Genomic DNA, 27,257 nt, shown 5'->3' on the forward strand with positions numbered 1-27,257 from the left:
CAGTACCAGTCCGTAGCAGAAGTATCAGAAGGAGGAGACAGAAGCAGGTCAGAGCCAAAGCAGAGCCGAGTACCAGAGAATCCAAACACACAGGGACAAACAGAGTCAGGGGCGGGAAGAGAGGAATGAACAGACATGGACAAAGTCAGCTAAACGCAGCAGGACAAATCAGGGTTTCACCAGAGCCAGCTACACATGCCATACGCAGGAAATATAGCTGACACTGTCTGTAGGATGCAGCGCAGTTAAATAGCAGACCCGACACCGGAACGAGGCAGAGAAAGTTAACCCCTGACATGACCAGACTGGGAAAGGAGAGACAAGACCCAAAACCCGGTCTGGATCATGACAGTAACAGGCCTGGGCTACAACTCCTTTTGAGAGTAGGATTGATGACATATGGTAACTGCTGTCAGGGGACAGTTGGGATGGCCCCGTAGGAACAAAATTGTTAGCCAATCCCTTAAATTTTGCAGTTTCAGCCAACTTTGATCCAATGTTTATGACCCGCACATTAGTAAGCTATGTTGAAAGATCTTTTTTTTAAAAGTTCGTACATCGTGGATTCTATTAGGTTTTGGCTCTAAACTTGGAAAATATCTCCCCAGGTAAGAGTTTTGCGGCTGATAACATGATGACATTCTGATGGCCTCCTACCAAAGTCACTCACTACGTATAATAGACCCAATAGGTGCGGTCATAAATAAAGATAAGCAGATGGATTTAATATGCATCAACTTTGTGTTCAAATTTAGAAAAATTATAGGATCCGTCCAATTCGAAAAATTTGCAAAAAATGCCCACCGACGATTTCCAAAAAGCAGAAGATTTTTGGAGCGAGAGAAGACTCACATGGCCTCATGTGCAACCATACTGTCCTTCAGCTATCACATCACATGGCATAGCGCAGCCAATCAGGGGAATTATGATAGTCTGCACAAAAGCAGAGGCAGGGAATTCAGCAGCTGCATTGTAGTGAATCTGGACAGTGTGACAACGTCAGTGTCACAGCTTTGTCAGATAGGTAGGGTTAGAAAGCTGTAGAACAACAGTAGATTCATTCAAATTTCACAAAAAAAGTTCACTTCCAGTCACCAGTAGTTATTCTGTAAAGCACAGAGGTACAACCATGAAGCAGACAAGAGAACCAGGCAGGTCTCCTGCTCTTATTATTCGACTTGTGGAAAACTTGTGGGAGAAATAATTCTAGTAGTGGCTCCATAATAAGCAGAGCTCGGCTTTACTGCCAGGATATTCTTCTCGGAGCTCCTTGGTTTCCTAGGAAATGTATTGACTCAGAATACAATGTGCATTCTCTCACTGATACATGGTGCTATACTGTAAGTGGAAAGGTAATTATTATACCCAGTGACATATCTATCTATCTATCTATCTATCTATCTATCTATCTACCTATCTATCTTTCTATTATCTATCTATCATCTATCTATCTATCTATCTATCTATCTATCTATCTATCTATCTACCTATCTATCTATCTATCTATCTATCTATCTATCTATCTATCTATCTATCTATCTATCTATCATCTATCTATCTATCTATTATCTATCTATCTATTATCTATCTATTATCTATCTATTATCTATCTATCTATCTATCTATCTATCTATTATCTATCTATCTATCTATCTATCTATCTATCTATCTATTATCTATCTATCTATCTACCTATCTATCTTTCTATTATCTATCTATCTATCTATCTATCTATCTATCTATCTATTATCTATCTATCTATCTTTCTATTATCTATCTATCTATCTATCTATCTATTATCTATCTATCTATTATCTATCTATCTATCTATCTACCTATCTATCTATTATCTATCTATCTATCTATCTATCTATCTATATATCTATCTATCTATCTATCATCTATCTATCTATTATCTATCTATCTATCTATCTATCTATCTATCTATCTATCTATCTATCTATCTATCTATCTATCTATCATCTATCTATTATCTATCTATCTATCTACCTATCTATCTATCTTTCTATTATCTATCTATCTATCTATCTATTATCTATCTATCTATCTATCTATCTATCTATCTATCATCTATCTATCTATTATCTATCTATCTATCTACCTATCTATCTTTCTATTATCTATCTATCATCTATCTATCTATCTATCTATCATCTATCAAATTCAAATTCAAATTCAAATTCAAATGAGCTTTATTGGCAGGACTAAGTACATGTTAGCATTGCCAAAGCATATGGTAAAAATACGGGGGTGGGGGAGGGGGGGCATATAGAGGTCCAGGGAATATCAAATTCCTTTTAGAGGATAGGGGATGTTTCCAGGGTGGGGTATAGGAGTCCATGACATATCGGGCTCTTTAGTCGGGGGATAGGGATATGTCCAGTGTTGGGGTACGGGAGTCCATGACATATCAGGCTCCTCTTAGTCTGTGGCAGGCACTGACATATTCCGCTGCTACGGCCACTGCACTTTCCTCTTCCCCCAGTATTATCGGCAGTTTCTCTTCCTCCTCCTTGGAGGTGAAATCTGGGAGGAGATCAGACAGTCTCTTGAAGTGAGTGTCCCTCACTGCGGAGTATTTGGGGCACCTCAGCAGGAAGTGGGCCTCATCCTCCACGGCCTCCTGGGGGCACTGCTGGCAGAGTCTGTTCTCTCGAGGCTTGTAGTTCTGTCGGTGCCGCCCGGATTCGATGAGTAGGCTGTGGGCGCTCAGTCTGTACCGGCTCAGGATCTGTCGATCTTTGGGGTTTTCTAGTTTCTCTAGATATGGGGCCAGTTTGTACTCCCTCTGTAGATTCCGGTATATTGTCAGTTTCTGGGATTTGTTTATGTCGTTCCTCCAGATGCTGAGATATTCCTCTTTGACTTTGTGTACCATTTTCTGGATTTCACCTTTTGTCAGGCCATGGAGGTTGATGGCTTGGTCAGACTGGCTTTGGGTACTTTTCCTTGGGAGGCTTCCTGAGGCTTCCTGGTGTAGGAAGGCTTTGTGATGGTAGGAGCTGGGACTGCTACTTTGTAGATGAGCCTTGAATGACAGCGCCTTCTTCTTTATTGCGATGTGTAGTGGGAATCTGCCCAGCTCTGCTCGGCAGGCGCTATTTGATGTGATCCGATGGACTTGGAGAAGATGCTTGCAGAACTCTAGGTGGAATATTTCTGTCGGCCCAGCGTCCCACTTTGACCAGTTTGGGTATGAGACTGGGCCCCAGACCTCACTACCGTATAGAAGAATTGGGGCAATGATGGAGTCAAAAATTTTTAGCCATACGGTTACTGGTGCCTTGAGGTGGTACAGACGCCTTCTGATGGCATAGAAGGCTTTGGATGCCTTGTCTTTTAGTGACTCTATGGCTTGCTTGAAGCTCCCTGACTGGCTGAGTTCTAGGCCCAGGTAGGTGTACCTGTTGGTTTCAGTAAGTGGACGGTTGTCTATCATAAAGGTAGGATTGCCAGTGGGTTTCTGCTTTCTTTTCTGGAACACCATGATATTAGTTTTTTTCTCGTTGATTGGCAGTGCCCATGTGCTGCTGAAGGTCTCTAGGATTTTCAGATGATCTTGGAGGCCTTTCTCAGTTGGTGATAACAGCACGAGGTCATCTGCATACAGCAGAAATTTCACCTGGGTGTCATGGAGGGTGAGTCCTGGTGCTGAGGAGGACTCTAGGGCCACTGCCAGCTCGTTGATGTAGATGTTAAAGAGCGTTGGACTGAGGCTGCAGCCCTGTCTCACTCCTCGACTTTGTTGGAAATAGGCTGTCCTCCTTCCGTTGACCTTCACACTGCAACTGTTCTCTGTGTAGGAGCTTCGGATGACATCATATGTTTTGCCTCCTATTCCGCTCCCCAGCAATTTTAGGAATAGTCCTGGGTGCCACACTGAGTCGAAGGCCTTCTTGAAGTCCACAAAACAAGCGTATATCTTCCCGTTCTTTGTATTGTGGACGTGGCTCTTGATGAGGCTGTGCAGAGTGTAGATGTGGTCAGTGGTGCGGTGGTTTGGCATGAACCCTGCTTGGCTCTTGCTGAGGACGTTGTGCTCGGTGAGGAAGGTGAGGATCCTCTTGTTCAGGATGCAGTTGAAGAGTTTACCCAGGTTGCTGCTGACACATATCCCTCGGTAGTTTGCTGGGTCGTACTTGTCCCCATTTTTGTGTATAGGGGTTATGAGGCCTTGGTTCCAGTTTTTGGGGAAGCAGCCGGCCTGCAGTACAATATTAAATAGTTTTGTTATCGCAGCCTGGATGTCTGGAGGGCTGTATTTCAGCATTTCTGGGAGGATCCCATCTGGACCACTGGCTTTTTTACCTTTTATCTGTGTGATCCTTTCTGTTATTTCTGTCAGTGTGATTGGTGTATCCAGAGGATTTTGGAAATCTTTGAACTTTTCCTCCATATCTTTCAGTTTTTTCACAAGCTCTTTTTGTGCCAGGTTCAGGTCTTCACTTGGGATGTCATTGTAGAGGTCCTTGAAGTACTGGAGCCAGATGTTGCCGCTCTGGATGTGGAGGCTGTTGCTTTTCTGGTTGGATCCAAGGTGATTCCACAGTTCCCAAAATTTGTTGTCTTCAAGGGCATCTTGGAGTTGGAGGAGTTTGGTAGAGATGTCGTTTTGCTTTTTCTTTCTGAGGATGGCTTTGTAATTTCGTTGTACGGTGTGGTAGGCTTCTCTCAGAGTGGGGTTATTGGGGTCTCTGTGTTTTTTATTTGAGGCCATTCTTAGGGCCTTCCGTATGGTCTTGCATTCTTTGTCAAACCAGTTGTTGGGATTTTGTTTACTCGGTCTCTTGTTGATGATTCTTTTCAGGTCAGACATTTCTGCCATGGCACATAGAATGTCGTTAAGGTCTCTTACCGCTAGGTGTACTCCTTCTGGTTTGAGTTCATACACGTTATTATGGAAACATTGGAGCTTCTCCTTGATCTCTGGTCTGTTGATGGCATCTTTGTATTTTGGGGCCGACATCTTGGACCATTTGAAGGATGGTGGCAGGCTAAAGAGGCCGGTCTTTTGCGGGGTTTGTGAGGGTGATTTCTTTGTGGATTTGATGTATAGGAGCAGTTGGTTATGGTCTGACAGATGTGTTTGTGGGGTGACTATAAGGGCGCCAATATTTGTAGGGTCCATATCTGTGATGGCATAGTCTATCACACTGCTGCCCACATGGGAGTTTAGGGTATGTCTTCCCAGTGAGTCTCCCTTGGTGCGGCCATTGAGGATACGAAGTCCAAGGCTTCGGCATAGGTTCAACAGCGTTCTGCCACTTTTATTAACTGTGCAATCATAGCTGTTCCTGTCGGTGTGCACTGGGTTGTCACAGTCGGTATCTGCTCCAAGTATATAGATGTTTCCATCAGTGGTCAGGTAGTCTCTTTCTCTTCCCGTTCTTGCGTTGAGGTCTCCGTAGATGAGAACGTTCCCAAGAGTCTGGAAATGGGCAGCTTCAGTCTTTAGGGTCTCAAAGCTGTCTGGGTTGAAGTATGGAGACTCTGGAGGTGCTACGTACACTGCACAGAGGTAGATGTCGGCCACGGATGTGAGGATGGAGCGGCTTATTCTTATCCAGATATGGCTGTCTCCTCTCTTCACTGCTCTGATATGTTCATGGAGCTCTTCTTTGTACCATACTAATATTCCTCCTGAGCTCCGGCCCTGTTTGATGTTTTTGTTTTTCAGGGCGGAGACAGAGAATTCCCTGTATCCGATGGGGACATAGGATTCATTATTGGCCTTAGTCCATGTTTCAAGGAGGATCTGTATATCAATGTCTTTCAGTCTTTGGTTAAAGTCTGGGTCATTTGTCTTGTATCCAAAGGCTGAGGTGTTCAGGCCCTGGATGTTCCAGCTACTAATGATTAGAGTTGACATTGTGTAGCTGTATACCTTGTAATGGGCTGTCCTGCATAGGACATCTTGGGTTGCTGACTGGTGAACTTGTTGTAGGCAATTGGTCCAGTCGCGTGAGTTTCTTGCATATGGAGCTGATCATGGTCTTTATTTCTGCCAGCTCACTGCTCTGTTTCACTCTGTGTAGGGAGGGTGGTGTCTTCCATGGTTTGTGTCTCTCATAGACTGGTTTTCCATACAGGTTGCAGTTTTCAGTTCGTTGAGCATATTCCATATTAGGTCTGTTAGTTGGTGCTCTTCCTATAGGTTTTCGGTTTGTATGGGTTCTTGGTCCAGGGACTCTGTTGAGTACAATGTCTTTAAGTTCTTTGGCAAGAAGGCTGACTCCTTGGTTGTTAAGATGTTTGTCATCATACAGGTGGTGGAGGTTTATGATGGGATGTTGTGCCAGGGTGATGTCTAGCATCGTATTGATCTTGGCTATTAGTTCTCTGTTGACGTCTTGGGTGATGTATTGGAAGGAATCTTTTCTTGGCAGCAGAGATGACAGGATGATCTTGCTGCTGGGGAACTTCTGTTGTGTGGTCTCTGCCAGCTGACACAATTGTCCTGCTACCTGCTGGTGTTGGTCCTGGAGATTGTTGGTGCCAGTATGTATGATGATGTGGTTTGGGTTGATGAAATATGGATTGTCAATTACGGCCTTTGCTTGTTCTATAGTTGAGCAGCGGATTTTGGAGACCTTTTTTCCTGGGAAGAGTCGCCTTGTATTGAGGTATTTTCCGTTGGAGTCTATAATCAGGACTATATCCGGACATGTTGGTTGGCTGCTCCTATGGGAGATTCTGTTTACGTTCTTCTTGTTGCTCTGTCCTGTTGTTGTGGTCTGCTTTTGTTCTAGACTTGGGGTTTGTTTGGTGCTTGGGTCTGGCCCATCCTGTGGTTCTTGGTTATTTTCTCTTTTGCCCTCAATATATAGGCAGTTATTTAAGTTAGTGGTGGTTTGGCTGTTAGCTCTCATTGTGTCTTCACCTGTCTCCTTCCCTGGGTCCCCCTCCTGTGTTAGGGGTGGTGTCTGGCTCTTTAGGTTTTCTATTTCTCCTTTTAATTTAGCATTTTCTTGCCGTAGTTCATATAGTTCATGTTTGATTTCCTGCACCGCTGAGTCCAGTACACACCTCAGTTTGGTTATCTCTGCATCTGTTGGGTCATTTGTCTGTCTTTGGATCTGTTCCTTAAGCAGTGTGAAGTCCCTCTCCAGCTGGGACAGGCATTCTCTGAGGGTGTCCAATGAGGGGAGTGCATTATTAGGGCTTTGGGCTGCAGGGGGGTCCCTGGTGGTCTTTTTTGTACGTGTGGGCCCATCACTCTTTCTACGTGCTGGCTTTACTATTTTATATTTTTGAGCCTTGAGTTTGATATGAGGGAAGATTTCCTCAAATGCCTCGAGGTTGTCCTCATTGCCCTGTATGACTATTATGCCAGAGTGGTATAGATTGATGGTGAGTGAGATATCCTTGTTTTGTGGGTCTTTTACTCTGATTTGTCGGCCCCTGTTGATGCCATTTTTTAGAATGTTTTTATAGTATTTGCACAAGGCTGTGTGCCATGCCTCAGGCTGCTCACTATAGAAGAGATAATTTGCTTTTCTATTCTCTTTCTTAGTAAAGTCTGCAAAGAGAGTTTCTGGTTCCTCTTTGATGATGGAATGTTTTATGGCCTTTTTTTCTCTCAAGCTCCTGTGATATCTGGGATATGTTATCTCCTTGACGCCTGAGACCCTGCCATCTGCTGGAGCTGAGGCACTGACCTCTATAGGGGGCTTAGCTATAGTGCTGGGATTTTCATTATCCAAAATATTATTTCTTTCCATGTTGCTTATTTTATATTGTGCTTGTTTTCTGGGGAGATTCTATAGGTTTTGATTCTATAGAGTTCAATGCTAAAGGGTTTGAGATGCAGAGAGATGGCCTTACCTCTTGGTGTTTAGCTCTGGGGTCTTCCAGCTTTCATATGCTCTGCTGCTTGAATCCTGTGCAGGGGGTAGATCTTCCTTATCATCGAAATTCCTCTTTTATCCTGGTTTATATTTTTCTTTCTTGGGTGTATTTTAGTCCTGCTCGCTTTTGCCTTCCATGGAGCACGTATTTTCCAAGTTTCGTCTTACAGGTTGCCCATTACAAGGTATAAATTGCTTAAATTTCAGGAGCTCATGTCAAATGCAGCTTACTCCTGGGAATGGTGGGCGGATCTATCTATCTATTATGTATCTATCTATGATCTATCTATTTATCTATCTATCTATCATCTATCTATCTATTATGTATCTATCTATGATCTATCTATCTATCTATCATCTATCTATCTATCTATCTATCTATCTATCTATCTATCATCTATCTATCTATTATCTATCTATCTACCTATCTATCTTTCTATTATCTATCTATCATCTATCTATCTATCTATCTATCTATCTATCTATCTATCTATCTATTATCTATCTTTCTATTATCTATCTATCATCTATCTATCTATCTATCTATCTATCTATCTATCTATCTATCTATTATCTATCATCTATCTATCTATCTATCTATCTATCTATCTATCTATCATCTATCTATCTATTATGTATCTATCTATGATCTATCTATTTATCTATTATCTATCTATCTATCTATTATCTATCTATCTATCTATTATCTATCATCTATTATCTATCTATCTATCTATCTATCTATCTATCTATCTATCTATCTATCTATTATCTATCTATCTATCTATCTATCTATCTATCTATCTATCTATCTATCTATCTATTATCTATCTATCATCTGTCTACTATCTATCTATCTATCTATCTATCCATCGTATCATTGGTCCATCTCTGTGTTTTTCACTATTTATATTTTACCTTTTATATTTTAACACATTTTGAATATACATGTTCTGTAGTTCAGTGGTGACTTCTGTAATAAATTCTATGAATTCCATGAAGTCAACCTCTCCATCTCCATCCAAATCCAGCATCCTCATAGCATCGTCCTGAAAGAGAGAATACGGCATCTTAGCAGTCACATGATAACGAACATATGAAGAATTCATGATCTGTACTCACAGCAGTATCAGATAAACAATAAGATTGTCACGCCTGCTCCATAAAAGCTTTATTTCAGGGACTAAACGTCTGCTGTTTGTCAAGATCTGGGACTATTATCTTAAAGGGAAGGTGCCACCAGTTTTCTTGTATTTAGTTTTTTTGTGAAATTAAACTTAAAATAGTAATTAAAATGTATTAATGCAATGTTTGCAGTGTTTGCAAACATTTCTATATGAAAAATATTATATATTTTTCTACAAATATACATATTTACCACTAGGGGGAGCATTTTCCGTTTTAGACCTCAAGCAGCTATAGTAAGATTTACCAGCTTTCCTGTTAGCAGCAAAATTGGGGCAGTAACTGCTGACATCACCACTTCCCTCCCCTTTTGGGTGGTCTAATATCCCTGGGGCAGAATGAAGAGCAGCATCACAGGGCAGCACCATTTTGTGTGTGACTGCCCTGTGACCTGCTATCACCAGCAGTTACTGCATCAGAGTCACAGCTTGTTTACAGAGGAGCAGAACACAGTGGGCTCAGCAGCATTTTTTGTGAAAAACATTCTTGCCATCCCCCTTCCCCCATCTTAATCCCTGTCCTGTCAGCTGCCCTGCTCTCTCTCTCCAGGTGTCACCTCCCTCTCTGCAGGCTGTGAGTGCAGCTTACCAGAGATCACAGGGACTGTGTGTGAGGGGGAGGCGGAGACACAGCAGGAGAAGCACACAGGGCAGCTTGTGAGGAGCAGAGGATGTGCCTGCTTGGAGTACAGAGGAGCAGTGAGGGCTTCTTCTGTCCTGCGATAGAGAGCACAGGGCTATAATAAAATGGCAGCTAGTCACACCTACAGCAGTGAGTTGTGCAGCCCACAGAGGCGTGCCCAGCTCGCTGCTAATGCTGCTGCAATGTTACAGATAGGGTCAGCGCCGGTCTGTTATCTCCTATGTCCATGGGGTGCCGTAAAATGACATTGATAGTGCCCTGCTACTGCTGCAAAACCAAGATGTCAGCCCCCAGTGCATTCTTTAAACTCATATAACACATGAAATCTGTTTCACATGCATTTCAAACTTGCTTATAGCATCATGTTATGCTACATTACAGTGATTTATTAATGACCTACAAACGCGGTACCTTCCCTTTAAGTGCATTCACACCATGATTACATTGTACATCGGCGGTGTACTGGGAGGATTTCCATATGTGCACTATTCCTCCAACTGATGCCTTCAATGTAAAATATAGAATCCTGTTGTTTAGAGATGACATTGCGAATTCTATTAGAGAATGTAATGCGAATGTTGTGTGATCACCTATTGAGAATAGTGGATTCTGTGTTATCTACTGTATATTGAGGTGTTATCAGTCATTGTACAGGAGGAGAAGGTGAGCTGTGACATCACCTATTGTGAATGGTGGATCCTGTGTTATCTACTGTATATAGAGGTGTTATCAGTCATTGTACAGGAGGAGGAGGTGAGCTGTGACATCACCTATTGTGAATGGTGGATCCTGTGTTATCTACTGTATATAGAGGTGTTATCAGTCATTGTACAGGAGGAGGAGGTGAGCTGTGACATCACCTATTGTGAATGGTGGATCCTGTGTTATCTACTGTATATAGAGGTGTTATCAGTCATTACACAGGAAGAGGTGAGCTGTGACATCACCTATTGTGAATGGAGGAACTAGTGTTATCTACTGTATATAGAGGTGTTATCAGTCATTGTACAGGAGGAGGAGGTGAGCTGTGACATCACCTATTGTGAATGGTGGATCCTGTGTTATCTACTGTATATAGAGGTGTTATCAGTCATTGTACAGGAGGAGGAGGTGAGCTGTGACATCACCTATTGTGAATGGAGGAACTAGTGTTATCTACTGTATATAGAGGTGTTATCAGTCATTGTACAGGAGGAGGAGGTGAGCTGTGACATCACCTATTGTGAATGGTGGATCCTGTGTTATCTACTGTATATAGAGGTGTTATCAGTCATTATACAGGAGGAGGAGGTGAGCTGTGACATCACCTATTGTGAATGGTGGATCCTGTGTTATCTCCTGTATATAGAGGTGTTATCAGTCATTGTACAGGAGGAGGAGGTGAGCTGTGACATCACCTATTGTGAATGGTGGATCCTGTGTTATCTACTGTATATAGAGGTGTTATCAGTCACTGTACAGGAGGAGGAGGTGAGCTGTGACATCACCTATTGTGAATGGTGGATCCTGTGTTACCTACTGTATATAGAGGTGTTATCAGTCATTGTACAGGAGGAGGTGGTGAGCTGTGACATCACCTATTGTGAATGCTGGATCCTGTGTTATCTCCTGTATATAGAGGTGTTATCAGTCATTGTACAGGAGGAGGAGGTTAGCTGTGACATCACCTATTGTGAATGGTGGATCCTACATTATCTACTGTATATAGAGGTGTAATCATTCATTGTACAGGAGGAGGAGGTGAGCTGTGATATCAGCTATTGTGAATGGTGGATCCTGTGTTATCTACTGTATATAGAGGTGTTATCAGTCAGTGTACAGGAGGAGGAGGTGAGCTGTGACATCACCTATTGTGAATGGTGGATCCTGTGTTACCTACTGTATATAGAGGTGTTATCAGTCATTGTACAGGAGGAGGTGGTGAGCTGTGACATCACCTATTGTGAATGCTGGATCCTGTGTTAGCTCCTGTATATAGAGGTGTTATCAGTCATTGTACAGGAGGAGGAGGAGGTGAGCAGTGACATCACCTATTGTGAATGGTGGATCCTACATTATCTACTGTATATAGAGGTGTAATCATTCATTGTACAGGAGGAGGAGGTGAGCTGTGATATCAGCTATTGTGAATGGTGGATCCTGTGTTATCTACTGTATATTGTTGTGAATTCTGCTCTTGGGCTCCCTCCGGTGGTTATGAGTGGTAGTGCTGCGGTAGTTGGATCGCAGCATTTATCAGGTGTATCTATTTTTTGCAATTTGGGCTGGGCTATATAGCCTTGCTTGATCCTTTAGTCAGTGCCAGTTGTCCATTGTTTTTGGAGGATTCACATCCCTTCTGGTCTCTCCTGTTTGCTGTGCTTTTCTTCAAAGATAAGTTCTGGCTTTGTTTTTGCTGTCCACCTGCTGTGGACCTTAAAGTTTTGTGCATTTTCATGTTTTTGTCTTGTCCAGCTTAGTCTGTGAAGGATTTTTTGCAGCCTAGCTATATCTCTGGAGATGCAGATATACCCTCCATGTCTTTAGTCAGATGTGGTGTTTTGTATTTTCTGTGGTGGATATTTTCTAGTGTTTTAATACTGACCGCATAGTACTCTGTCCTATTCTTTCTTTTTAGCTAGTATGGCCTCCTATGCTAAATCCTGATTTCATTTCTGCGTATGTTATTTCCCTCTCCTCTCACAGTCAATATTTGTGGGGGGCTGCCTTTCCTTTGGGGATTTTCTCTGAGGCAAGATAGGTTTCCTGTTTCTGTCTTTAGGGGTAGTTATTTTTTAGGCTGTGTCGAGGGGTCTAGGGAGTGTTAGGTACCCCCCACGGCTACTTCTGGTTGCGCTGTTAAGTTCAGGGTTTGCGGTCAGTACAGGTTCCACCTTCTCCAGAGTACGTCTCATGCTGCTCCTAGGCCACAAGATCATAACAGTATATAGAGGTGTTATCAGTCATTATACAGGAGGAGGAGGTGAGCTGTGACATCACCTATTGTGAATGGTGGATCCTGTGTTATCTACTGTATATAGAGGTGTTATCAGTCATTGTACAGGAGGAGGAGGTGAGCTGTGACATCACCTATTGTGAATGGTGGATCCTGTGTTATCCACTGTATATAGAAGTGTTATCAGTCATTGTACAGGAGGAGGAGGTGAGCTGTGACATCAATCACCTATTGTGAATGGAGGATCCTGTGTTATCTATTGTATATAGAGGTGTTATCAGTCATTATACAGGAGGAAGAGGTGAGCTGTGACATCACCTATTGTGAATGGTGGATCCTGTGTTATCCACTGTATATAGAGGTGTTACCAGTCATTATACAGGAGGAGGAGGTGAGCTGTGACATCAATCACCTATTGTGAATGGAGGATCCTGTGTTATCTATTGTATATAGAGGTGTTATCAGTCATTGTACAGGAGGAGGAGGTGAGCTGTGACATCACCTATTGTGAATGGTGGATCCTGTGTTATCCACTGTATATAGAAGTGTTATCAGTCATTGTACAGGAGGAGGAGGTGAGCTGTGACATCAATCACCTATTGTGAATGGAGGATCCTGTGTTATCTATTGTATATAGAGGTGTTATCAGTCATTGTACAGGAGGAGGAGGTGAGCTGTGACATCACCTATTGTGAATGGTGGATCCTGTGTTATCTACTGTATATAGAGGTGTTACCAGTCATTATACAGGAGGAGGAGGTGAGCTGTGACATCACCTATTGTGAATGGTGGATCTGCGTGTGCCACACTAAGCATGGAGAACAGAAAGAGAAAAAGAGAACTGTCCGAGGCCTTAAGAACCAATATTGTTGAACTGTATCAAAAATGTCAAGGTTACAAGTCCATCTCCAGAGATCTTGATGTTCCCTTATCCACGGTGTGTAACATAATCAAGAAGTTTACAACTAATGTATCTAATGTTCCTGGATAAGCACTGCAGAGAAAAACTGATGAAAGGTGGCAATGCAGGATAGCCCAGATGGTGTATAAGCAGCCCCAATCAAGTTCCAAAGAAATTCAAGCTGCCCTGCTGGCTCAGGGTGCATCAGTGTCAGTGTGGACTATCCATCAACATTTGAATTAAATAAAACGCTTTAGAAAAAGTCCCAGGAGGACCCCACACACATAAAAAAGCTAGACTGCAGTTTTCAAAATGTATGTGAGTAAGCCAAAATCCTTCTGTGAAAGCATCTTGTGGACAGGTGAGACCAAGATAAGGCTTTATGGTAAAGCACATCATTCTACTGTTTACCGAAAACGGAATGAGGCCTACAAAGAAAAGAACATAGTACTTACAGTCAAATACGGTGGAGGTTCAAAGATGTTTTGGGGTTGGGTTGTTGCATCTGGCACTGAATGCCTTGACTGTGTGCAAGGCATCATTTAATCTGAAGATTACCAAATGATTTTGGGTTGCAATGTAATGCTCAGTGATAGAAAACTGGGTTTGCTTCCTGGATCATGGATCTTCCAGAAAGACAATGACCCCAAATATACTTCAAGAAGCCCCCAGAAATGGATGGAAACAAAGAGCTGGAGAGTTCTGAAGTGGCAGCAATAAGTCCGGATCTAAATCCCATTGAACACCTGTGGAGAAATCTTAAAATTTCTGTTGGGAGAAGGCACCTTCAAATATGAGAGACCTTGAGAAGAATGGTCCAAAATTCCAATTAAGAGGTGTAAGAAGCTTATAGGAGGCAATTGATTGCAGTTATTTATTCCAAAGGGTGTGCAACCAAATATTAAAGCGAACCTGTCAGCAGGATTTTGCTATGTAAACTACAGGCATTGTCAGGTTGGCAGTGCTTTGGGGTGGCCTGTGAGCCGGTCTTTCATTGGCTTCTCTGGCTTAGAGCAGGAAGATAAGACTCTGCCTACAATCCCGCCCTGGAGCACGGGCATATCATTAACTGAAAACTTCTAACACTGATTACACAAGAACTGCAAGACAGATTTCTTCACCCCAAGTATCATTTTAATCAGTTTAACAGCGGTAACCTGACACTGTCTGTAGTTTACTGAGCAAATTCCTGCTGACAGGTTCGCTTTAAGTTTACTTGTTTTTATTCCTCTGCTTTTTTGTTTTGTTCCAAAAAACAGAAAGAAAATAAACATGTGTATAGCAAAACGTGTAATTGCAATACTTTTCTGGGAGAAATACTTCACTTTCTGGAACAATTTCAAGGGTATTAACATTTTCAGCCATGACAGTATATATATATATATATATATATATATATATATATATATATATATATATATATATATTAAAATATATAGATATATAAAGTAAATAGATAGACAGTAAATAAAATCAAAGCTACCAAAATATGTTTAATATTAAAACATCTAAAAACAATTCCCCGTTTTCTAATTACATGTTCCCTTTAAACCTGATTAATGTACCATTTATAGACATTATTCACCGAAAATGTGAACCTTTATCCCCATTACAATGGAGTGGCATATTGGATGCTTCATCACCTCTCCATTCATTCCATGCTGTCCGCTAGTTTTTTTTTTATCTGATAGCTCCATAGAGAATGACTGTAGTGGTGGTCGGGCATCCAATCTGCCACTCCGTTTTGAAACAGGGATAAAAAATGCCCAGTCAGAGATAAAAGTTCCCCATTCTGCCGATCGGTGCAGTTGAACCTCAAGCGATCAACCATTTGGATACGTGATAACTAGAGTTGAGTGAATTTTTCAATATTCGGTTCAGATTAAGATCTCTGGCAAATATTGAATTTGCGATATTTGACGAACACAGCCGACCGCCATTGGAGTCAATGGGAGTAGAAAAATGAACGTCAAACCCAAATTCGGGACAAATAGGCTACCGATGTGGCACGAATATGGCAAATTCAGATAAGGCGATCATTTCCGTACATATTCGCTCAATTCTAGTGATAGCATGTACAGTATTTAAAATAGAACTCCTTTAACACCACTCTCCAACATAGGGTTCTGCCATACATTAGTGTGCTGATAAACTGTGCCGTACGTTGACCAAATAACCAAAATGGCACCCTTAATATAAAAGGCTATGCTGTCACCAACCACTTCCATTGGACAATGCCAACATACAGCTCCCAAATAATTCCTAAAAGCATAAAATCATCTAAAAACTGTGCGGCACAATGTTTAAGTAATACTAAAATGCGTTTTATATTATGATTATTGATGGTCACAAGCCTAGGATGCCGGGCACCTCTAACCAACCCCTTCCATAACGGCAGTTTAAACCACACTGGTTTCCTAAATTTGGCAATAGATTTGCCAACTATTTCTATTGAATTCTCGAGTTATTGCATTATGAAGGTCTTCGATGCCCAAAGAGCGACACAGCTGCAAGAATATAGCATATGGGCATAAATAGCAATGGAAAATTGGCAGTAGAAGGTTCTTGAACGATGGCACCAAGTGACGAGCAACTTACCCTGTAGCAGCACGGCAGTTCACTCTCCAGTAATGTGGCTAATTCAGACCTGTTTAATGTTAAATTATCTCCCTCCTTGGCGGAGTATTTGTGAAAAACCCCCAGGAGGTTGTAGACTGCAGATTCCACCACGGCCATGTTTCAATCCTTGTTCATCTCACTTTTCTATCTCAGATGAAGGACTGGCCTGGTGTGATCCACGCTTCCTCCGTCACGGGCTCCTCTTTCTCTCTTTGTTTATTGCAAGGAACTTTGTAAAACTCTTGATAATTAATGAATCTGACACTCCCTGCGCATATGATGCTTGCACAGACTCGTGTAAAACATATGCCGTTCGGTTTCATGTTCCTCAAGTGGATGACATCTTAACATGATTGTAAACCTGACCTATTTCACCTACGTGACTCAGGACATCTTTTGAGCAGGACCTTAGATTTGCATTAGTAATATTAGGATTAGATTTTTCTCTAGGGGCATTTGTAAGGTGCCTGAGCGTGGTTGTCATGGGCCGATCTGCTACTTCTGCTCACTTTGGCACCCTACACTCTGTATTGTGCCACCTGTACCGTTTGGTGGAGGTGGGATAATGCTCTGGGTTTTTTCTCAGAGGTCTCCCTTGGCCACTTATTCCAGTGAAGGGTAGTCTTTATGCTTCACCACAAGACACCGTGGACAATTGTGTGAACAGTTTGGGGAAGGCCCTTTTCTGTTTCTCTTGACTTTGTCCAGTGCACACGGTCCATTGTTACAGGCTTAGAGGAGTTTGGCGTGGAAGAACATGTCTGACCACACAGTGCTCGGAGCTCAACCCCATCCAACTTGGGATGACCAAGAATGGAGATTGTGAGCCCGACCTCTCCCCAACCTCAGGGTCTGACCTCATAAATGCTCTTCTGGATGAAGGAGCAAAAATTCCAACAGACGCCTCCAAAATCTTGGAGATAGTTTCCCCTAGGAGTGGAAAAACGGGGGAACAAACTTCATATTCAAGGTGTTACCTACCTCTGGATAACACCAATAAGTAAAAAGCATACTTACCTCCTAGACTGCCGGTGCTCCTCTGCTCCGAGCGCTGTGTCTTCCAGTAATCTCATGACATTAGGGCACACGAGCTTTGCAGCCTTCACACTTCTGCCAGATGGTAATTATGCTTTTTTGTTATTTTTTTAAGCATTGAAAAGACAGTTTATAAGGCTGAAAATTATGCATGAGTCCTTCCAATTCAGCTTGTTATCTTGGAATGTTAAATCAAAAGATTTAAAAAATCACCATGGAAGCCACATTTCCTTTTTTTAAGGGAATAATTTATTTTTGCCTACAAGTATTAACATATCCTTAGATCTTTGTGCCATCTACGGTAATCTAGTAGCCATAATTTGTAATATTATACACAAGAAAATAAACCAGATCCTTTTTTAAAATCTTTTAATTAATTCACCGTGGCAACTTCCCCGGCAGAGACTTCCATAGTTTCATTGCTCCTAGAGAAGACAACTCACCACGTTGACAATCCCAGCAGAGAACTGAAACACATTGCATGTATATTCATGATTATCATTTCAGTAAATTCAGATTCATCTACCCCAAATTCGTTGATGTGTTGTCTTATAAAGGAGGAGATGCAGATCCAGTTTAGGTTCAGTCACTTGGCTTCCATAGAGGCGTATCTTGGGCAGGCAACTGGGACTTGTGTGATGGATGTTTGGTGCAATCAAGGCCTTGGCAAAGGGTCTTTATATACAGGGCTTGAGGGAAGCAAATAAACTAAACCTTTGCTATCACAAATGTTTCACATCAACAGGGGAAATCTGGGAACAGAAGATCTTCCATTCAACCTGTGTGTTTGGGTCCTATATTAAATTAATTCATTTGGTGCTGAAGAGCTTTACGACTCTTTCAATGCTGGTCAGAAACTTGAAGCTCCATTTTCAGCTGTTTCTGATGTGGACATTACCTTTCCCTATAAAACCTGCTCAGACCCTCTCTGCTTGCCGGTGAAAGCTCTGCTTCCTAGCTCCTTGGAGAAGCTGTTCAGAATAGGAGTTCTTTTTTGCTTAAGCTAAGTGTTTTGGAGAGAAGTTGTTGTGAAGGTGTTCTGTAGTTCGTGTGTTTTTATGTCCTGACCTTGTTCGTGTTTAGTTTATTCCTCTCTGTCCCTATTCTCCCCCCTATTGTTGGTTGGTGCTTTTTATCCCAGTTTTGTCTTTTGTGTCTTGTTCGCATTACATTTCTGTTCCAGGCTCCATGGGGTGGGAGAGCGGAGTGACCAGGGATAACCAGGAGCATAGTGAGGTTGGAGACTCGGGCCTCTCCACCATCAAGAGTACCCATGGGACAGGTATAGTTAGGGTACCAGTTTCAGGGACAGTTTGATGCCCCCCTCCCTTACATAAGATCATTACAGCATGATATTTGCCCTAGGGGAAACAAAACCTAGCTATAGCTCTAGGCTGCCAGAACTTTCTCCAGAAATATAAAGTGGCCCCAATTCTAACAAGTATTTTTGCTTAGAAGGACAAGTTTCTTTATGAAGAATAGACATTTTACTCTAAGACATGACTTGACGACATTAGGATAAGACATTAAACATTATGGTGTAGGTCCAACCTTTGTAGAAACAAATGTGCCTTGTATTGCGGGTTGTTTCTTTAGGAAGAATGTGATGAGTCACCATGCCAATCACGGAAAACCCACTGCCTCGTCGTTGTCTTTAATGTTGGAGGTCCAAGAAGTAAAATCAGGACCATCACACATTGATGACCTATCCTAAAGACACGTAATCAATGCCATAATCCTAGAGAACAACTGATAAAATGTGCATTTTTTTAAAAAATTTGGTTATAATGGAATTTATTCCATCAGTGACCTTCCAGCTTTTATAGAATGCCCAACTCAAGTGAATCTGACCTCCCGACATATGCAAACAAGCACTTATCCATATTTAGGGAGTCATGGCTGACATTTAAGAACCATAATTGAATAGTTGACCTGGATACTTTTACAATACTGCAGTATTTTTGACTGGAAAACAATTTGTGACTGTTTGGATTGCTGTGATGTCGCCATGATAGGTTTGGTGCCCAAAAGTCCCCATGTTTATTTGGTATTTTTGGCTTGACGGATTTCGGTGAACAGGTCGGACATAAGAGTCACACTGAGCAGGAGAATCATGAAGTCTTCAAAATCCATTTGTCCTTTGCTGTCTTCCTCCAAATCCTTTATAAGCTCTTTGTATTTTGGTTTTGTTTCTTGACCCTTTAATAAAAAAGAAATGTCCATAATTGATTTCATTTCATCCGATTGAAGTTGTTTTGATGAAGAACAATAAATGTAACATAAAGAGATGCATCTACTGTCTACTCGAAACTTATTTTAGAATGGGTTGGGATAGACACCCTGCAGCTTGTCAAATGACTGTAGTAAGGACAGTAATTGGAGGATCTGTCACTTTCTCAGAAAAATGTAGTTAAATACTTTATAAACATCAATGAGCTCTCCTGATTCTCATTTCCTTTTTGCGTTTTGTCACTCCATTACAGAGATATTCACATTAATTACTTTTGGCATGCAGCATGTGAAATCTCTGCTTGCAGACCAACTGAACATTTCTTCAGAGTCTTCTCTGGGGGTGTTCTGAGCAGTCTCTTCGATGAAACATGTTGGTTGTTCATCCCAGGTTGTGGTGACCAGGATCCATGTCCTTTTTAATGTACTACTGAACGGAATAAAAGTTTTTTCATTTTTTTTTTTACAAAAGAGATAACTTCTTGATTTCATCGCTGGAGATTTCTTCCCCCATCTTTTTCTATTTCGCCCTCCGGGCGATGCTATTTCATCCGGCAAGGTGCTGCATCAGATGGTGAGCTGACGCTTTTTCCTCACTATTTTCCCTTTATTGCTTTTCGGTGAAGCATTATGCCCTGAGAGAAGACTCTGGACTAACGCATAGTTGGACAGCAAGCAGAGAATTTTACATATGGAGCGATGCAGCGTAAAACGGAACAGATCTGCAAAATCAGGGGAGCTCAGGGATTTTTATGTTGCTCAAATTTTTGCGCAACTGAAAAATCCTTTGACATATGACAGTGCACTGACAGACTTCTCATGTTTTTAAAACGTAAAAAATGTCTAAAAATTATCCATCTTTGTCATTTGTAATCAGGCAATGTTCTGGGCAAAACTGACTCGTACTAATGAATCAAATAAATAAAGCAGCAGACTGCGGAGCTAAAACATGCATACATGAAAATTCAACTGCATTACTGCACTAGAAATATGAAAAAATGAGAGCGTTTAGCGCATAAATTGGCCAATTCATGTGTACCTGGTAGCCACATTAGGGCATCTCTCGTATACCAGGTCCTACACTTTCCTTTCCTCGCTGAGAATAAATGTCTTCATCTGAATGAAGGTTCAGCACCTGTTCACACTTAGTCTATATTTGGATGTGACAGTCAGTTTTTTAAAATTTGTGTTCACTAGCCTTCTGACTGAGCACTCCGCCTCTTAGCCACAGGTGTTTTAATCGCAGCAGGTCCATTACCCTCCACAGAGAGAGAGAAATTTAGTCTCAGAAGAGGTTTAACAAGTACCCATTCAGATGAAAGCATTTATTCTCAGCGAGGAAAGGAAAGTGTAGGACCCGGTATATGAGAGATGCCCTAATGTGTCTACCAGGTACACATGAACTGGCCAATTTATGCGCTAAACGCTCTCATTTTTTCATATTTCTAGTGCAGTAATGCAGTTCAATTTTCATGTTTCATGTTTGCATGTTTTAGCGCCGCAGTGTGCTGCCTTATTTATTTGATTGTATATGAGTTGGTGACTCTAGGTTCAGCACTCGTACTAATGAATGACAGATGTTGCCAATGAATACCTGGGCTCAGTGAGACTTGCCTAGGATTCTCCTGGTATTGATATTGGCCCGGGTACATGGAACGTGGAAGTTCTAGTGCAGATTATCCATGGGTTCTCTCTAGTTACCTGATATTGTCCCGGGTACGTGGAACGTGGAAGTTCTAGTGCAGATCATCCATGGGTTCTCTCTAATTACCTGTGTAAAGTTCTGGAACTGTGAAGGCATCAAGTCCATGACTTCTCCCTTGCTGACTTTTCCATCATTGTCTGCACATGAATTATACACAAGAATAGCCGTGGCGATGGCTTTTTCTAGTTCAGAGCCTTTCCCCAGTGCTAGACAGAAGATAATAGGAGACAATGAGAAACTATTTTTAATCTTTTCGCTGCAGAATCGTTACATAATGTATAATTATTTTCCCAAATCTGTCAATCAAGATGTGCTAATTGTACAGCGTTAGTTACAGTGTGAATATCTCGTGTCGCGGAACTCGGTGCACTGAAAATCATAACGACTTGTGCAAGAAAAATATTTCTTTTGTTGAAAAGTTATTTAAAAAAAACTTACATTTCTTTTTATTTAATGCACCGGAACGCAAGATGACCTTGAATTATATGTATATTTTTTGCAATCAACTTTGTTTTATATGTAAAAATTTTTTTAGCAACTTTGTACATAGTTTTGATTAAAATGTCGTTTTATGTATACAGCTCCAGTACCGAACTATGGTTACTCTCTGTATAGTCTAGTCCTCCCTTTCTTCTACCACCTTCGTTTTCTGATCTACAGCCTATAGCATAGAGAGAAATTTGACAGGAGTAACAGATAACTGCAGAATCAGACTACACGCAGGGTTTGTTTGTAGTCTGTTACCATGGAGACATATAGTTCTGCTAAGACACATAATGTAAAAAATAGGTAGCTGTACCTTTAATAGAGGCTAGTTGCTTGGAGATTGGAATCGTATTGCTATGATAAAATATAGAAGACATTTGCTAAAATGAATAAGCATCTATGAATTGGGACAATATTTATATGTAAAGCAGAAAGAACCATAAAGCACATGACTTAATATGGGCTCATTTTATTAAAGGGGCTGTGTCACCAGGTCAATCGTTGTCAGTTTTTGCTTTTATCCTATACCTATCGCTTCCCTGTGTAATTCATTTTTTTTTCCTCTTAAATCCACTTTACGGTTCAAGAGATATGGGCTTTTCTATTTCGTGCTAATTTTCATGGTCTTTACAAAGGGGGCGTGGCTCACAGGGTAATTATGCAGAAGAGTCAAAAGACACGCCCCTGAGGATCCTATGAGCCGCACGCCTTTAGTGAAGACCATAAAAATGATCTTTAAATATAAAGGCCCATATCTCTGGAACGGTATGACGGATTTAAAATAGCAAAAACAAACCCTGCAATACTCGGAGACGTAGCAGGAATAAGATAAAAGATAAAACTGACTACTTTGATGTGGCGACAGGTCCTCTTTAAGGGAGTCCTAATAAAGAAATAATGCTGAAAATAATGAGCATTAATCCTAAATCACTAATATATATCCCATACTGTAGAACGAACTAGAACAGTGGTGGTGAACCTCAGGCCTCCGGGCCGTTTACCCTCAATGAGCTTTTACACCAATCCCTGGGAACCGCAGTGCTTCGGCCCACAGCTGAATTTTGCTGGCCGCCGGAACATTAATGTCTTCCTGCTCTGTGCGCACGCGCATGTAGTGTTCACTACTGAGCGCTGAGGAGCGTGCAATGAATGAGGTTACGTCCTGACACCGGTGCCAGCGTTAGGATGTACTTCGTGGGCGGAGTTAGAGCACGATTTGTCCAGCCCCCGAGGAATGGCTTAAAAATCCAAATGGCCATTGGCAGAAGAGAGATTCCCCAGCTCTGAACTGGAGGAAAATGAATACATACCAGAGACTTGTTGCTGAGCTTGAGCAATGTGTTACGTGAGTAGTATGGGTGACCATAACATCTGCATGCTGTGATAGGCACTATTGCATGGCACAATGCCACTTTTATAAAATCTCTATGCCTGGTATTATTTTCCTATGTCTACAGTAAGTTATAGCGTATGGACAACATTGATGCCACTACACTAAAGGTGACTTATATTTAGCACTATTACGAAATCTGATATGTCTGGTGCTATTATAGTATGCTGTACAGTATTGTTATTGAACTCAACAAAACTTGATATTTTGAGCATTCTATCAATAAATTATTTTTGGGTGTCTATTATTTATAGACTCTACAGTAAGGTTGTTTCTGCACTATTTATTACTATTATTTATGTACTATATGGCACTGATATTTGAGCACCTTCTGGGATGATTATTTATTAACTGTATAGTATGGTTAATTGGGCACCGTAGAGTATTATTATTTATACATTCCATGGCACTGTTAGTTGAGAAGTGTATAGCACAATTATTTATGGACTCCATGTCATTGTTATTTGAGTACTATACTGCATTATTATCTATGAACTCTATGGCACTTTTATTTGGGCGCAGTATAATACTAATATTTATGGACGGACTGAATGACAATATTTGAGCACTGCATAGTGCTATTATTTATGGACTATATGATATTGTGTGGTACAATTATTTATGGACTATATAGCGCTGCTATTTGAGCACTGTATAGTACTATCATTTATGGAATGTATGTCACTGCTATTTGGGCACAAAGTAGTTCTTTTATTTTTGGACTAATAATTGGGCACTCAATAGTACTATTATTTATAGACTCTATTGCACTACTATTTTGACACTTTCTAGGACTATTTTTCTATGAATGGACTGTGTGACATGATATTTGGGCATTGTATAGTACTATTGTTTATAAACTCTGACACCGTATAGTATTAATATTTAAAAGCTGTGTGGCACGGTTCTGTGGCACTGTATAGTTCTGTTATTTATGGATTTTAGGAAACTATTATTTGGACACTGTATAGACTTTTATTTATGGACTACTGGGGTTGTAATTTAGAGTTATGAGACTTTTAAGAGACAAATCTCCCTCATTATATGGTGATTAGTGATGAGCGAGTATACTCGTTGCTCGGGTTTTCCTGAGCACGCTCGGGTGGTCTCCGAATATTTACGACTGTTCAGAGATTAAGTTTTCATCGCCTCAGCTGAATGATTTACAGCTGCTAGCCAGCCTGAGTACATGTGGGGGTTGCCTGGTTGCTAGGGAATCCCCACATGTACTCAGCCTGGCTAGTAGCTGTAAATCATTCAGCTGCGGCAATGAAAATTAAATCTCCGAGCAGTCATAAATACTCGGAGACCATCCGAGCGTGCTCTGGAAAACCCAAGCAACGAGCATTCTCGCTCATCACTAGTGGTGAATGTAGATCAAAATAAAACAAAAAAAAAAGCCCCAAAATATATTAAGTACTGCGGCATTTGAGTGTTCAAAGTAATAAAATCTCACACAGTGAACAATAAAAGTTAGAAACCTCAAAATGACAGAATTTTAGTTTTTTTGTGGGTCATTTTGCCTCCAACAATTGAAGAAAAAGTGAAGAAGTGAAGTGAAGAAAACAAAACTACAACCGGTGTCATAAAAAAAAGCCCCAATATATCCCTATCAATGGAAAATAAAAAGATATAACTCATGGAAGGTAAGGAGAAAAAAATTGAAAGCGAAGAGGGGACCATTGGGACAATGCCACCCATGGAGCCACCTACACCTGGAGCCGACTCTGCCAGGAACAGATTAGACCCGAGCCTTGAACCCTCGGCTGACACCTCTGGTCTCACTAGGCGAATAAATAAAAGATCAAAAAAGGTCTGAACAGATCGTCTAAAGTGATATATACATGAAGTAGGGAAACAATGACGCAACCAGAATTAACCCTTCATTACCTCTTTGGCATTTTCAATACAGGATGAAGTTCTGCTCCGGGATCTGAAGCGAATTGTCTCCAACACTAAAAGAATAATTCATACGGGATCGTCCGGCTCGCAGAGGTTTTTTTTTTTTTTTTTTAATTCAATTTTTGTTGACTTGGTAACTTTGCTAAGCAACGACCGCATCAAACACTACTGAATGAGGCGAGTGCACACAGCGCATTAATTCTGTTTACAGGGCACGACCGGGGTTTATTTAGCCGGATTTATAAAGGAAAGCTAACAATGTTGTTACACAATCCTAGTGCTCAGTGCGGCCGCAGAATGGTACAGAACAATGCTCATCAATAAAGGTGTCCAGAGCAGAAGCCCAGCGCTGTCCGACGGTAATTACTGGATTCTCAGTAATGGAAATGGGAAGAAGACTATAGAAAAAGACATCTGTCTACTATCTATCTATCTATCTATCTATCTATTATCTATCTATCTATCTATCTATCTATCTATTATCTATCTATTATCCATTATCTATCTATTATCTATTATCTATCTATTATCTATCTATCTATCTATCTATCTATTATCTATCTATTATCTATCTATCTATCTATCTATCTATCTATCTATCTATCTATTATCTATCTATCTATCTATCTATCTATCTATCTATCTATTATCTATCTATTATCCATTATCTATCTATTATCTATTATCTATCTATTATCTATCTATCTATCTATCTATCTATCTATCTATCTATCTGTCTATTATCTATTATCTATCTATTATCTATCTATCTATCTATCTATCTATTATCCATTATCTATCTATTATCTATCTATCTATTATCTATCTATTATCTATCTATCTATTATCTATTATCCATCATCTATCTATCTATTATCCATTATCTATCTATTATCTATCTATTATCTATCTATATATCTATTATCCATTATCTATCTATCATCTATCTATCTATCTATCTATCTATCTATCTATCTATCTATCTTTCTATCTATCTATCTATCTATCTATCTATCTATCTATCTATCTATCTATGTATCTAAAAATCCACAAAAATTGGAGACAGCACACCGTTTGTAGTGAAAAGGAGCTATTTAATCAGCCTAGAAGGCGACGTTTCGGTCCCAACAGGAACCTTTCTCAAACTTTGAGATTGGTTCCTGTTGGGACCGAAACGTCGCCTTCTGGGCTGATTAAATAGCTCCTTTTCACTACAAACGGTGTGCTGTCTCCAATTTTTCTGGATTTTTATAATTGAAGTTTGGTATTTGCCTGGGGGGCTCTGCACCCGGACTTTTTCTTTGTTCTGCTCTAATTTTCTTCCTCCTATCTATCTATCTATCTATCTATCTATCTATCTATCTATCTATCTATCTATCTATTATCTGTCTATCTATCTATCTATTATCTGTCTATCTATTTATTGTCTATTTATTATCTATTCTATTATCTATCTTTGCATTATCTATCTATTTTCTATCTGTTATCTATTATCTATCTATAATCTACTGTATCTATCTAACTATCTATCTATTATTTATCTATTGTAGTGCCGCAGTGCTCACATTGTGCTGTAATGAAGCAGTGACCCAGTAAAGTTCACAGCAAACGTATTTAATGTCCAAACAACTCACAAAATAAACAGCACATGGAATCCTCCGGACCGCAGCCGGGGTGTCACAACAGTCAGTATCCAAGACCGTTGCCGAGGGCGACTGCACCACCATATCACGCTGCAGGGTTCCAGGCATTCACTGCTCTTGGCTCTGTGTTACCTCACACATGCTGGCTGTTGTAGAGCCACCTGCTCTGCTGCTTGCAAACAAACACTGACACACCCAACCCTTTACTGCAGGGTTTTTAAACGGAATCTTTGGCCATTGGCCACTTGTAAGACCCAGCATGGAGGGAGCGAACTGCCACACTACCATCCCTTGTAGGGTTTTTGTTATATCTGCCTTGGGCAAATAGCTTGTCCAAGACCACACTTACTTTTATTCTGCATTGCAACCACAGCTACACCTGTTACTGAAATGCACTCCAGCGGCCTCAATATGCTTCTATGCGCATCCTGGGGGATACATAGTGGCCTTCGCATATAATACCTGTCACTGCCTCACACTATCTATGTATTATTTATCTTTTATCTATCTGTGATGCTAGTCACTTCTCACAGCTAAGCCGTGAGTCAGAATGGTCAAGGAGTCCAAGGTCAGAAGCCATGAAAGTACGTCATAAACAGAAGGAAGAGAAAATAGCGTGGTCAGTTAATGTTCCGAGGTGAGACTACCAGAAATAATGGATCAGAGCAGAAAAGGTTAAGCAGTCAGATGGTCAGAACGAAGTCCAAGCTGAGGCAG

At 40.9% G+C, this 27,257-nt stretch overlaps 1 protein-coding gene across 3 annotated transcripts in view; it reads right to left on the minus strand.

The window, feature by feature from the left end:
* The window catches only part of SNTN (sentan, cilia apical structure protein), a 43,690-nt gene extending 18,711 nt beyond the window's left edge, over window positions 1-24,979 (minus strand). Inside the window, exons 1-4 of one of the 3 annotated variants that reach the window (XM_069736585.1) lie at window positions 24,886-24,979; window positions 21,919-21,959; window positions 21,186-21,325; window positions 8,787-8,917 (exon numbers count right to left, since the gene is read on the minus strand). In XM_069736585.1, the coding sequence (XP_069592686.1) occupies window positions 8,787-8,917; window positions 21,186-21,325; window positions 21,919-21,959; window positions 24,886-24,896 (323 nt within the window). In that variant the 5' untranslated portion in view covers window positions 24,897-24,979. Of the gene's footprint in view, window positions 1-8,786; window positions 8,918-16,129; window positions 16,352-17,411; window positions 19,385-21,185; window positions 21,326-21,918; window positions 21,960-24,885 lie in introns of those variants that run through there. The other 2 variants (XM_069736587.1, XM_069736586.1) reach the window with 2 other exon arrangements.
* Between the last annotated feature and the right edge of the window lie 2,278 nt (window positions 24,980-27,257).

The sequence above is a fragment of the Ranitomeya imitator genome, chromosome 8 (assembly GCF_032444005.1).
Source record: "Ranitomeya imitator isolate aRanImi1 chromosome 8, aRanImi1.pri, whole genome shotgun sequence".
Taxonomy (NCBI): Eukaryota; Metazoa; Chordata; class Amphibia; order Anura; family Dendrobatidae; genus Ranitomeya; species Ranitomeya imitator.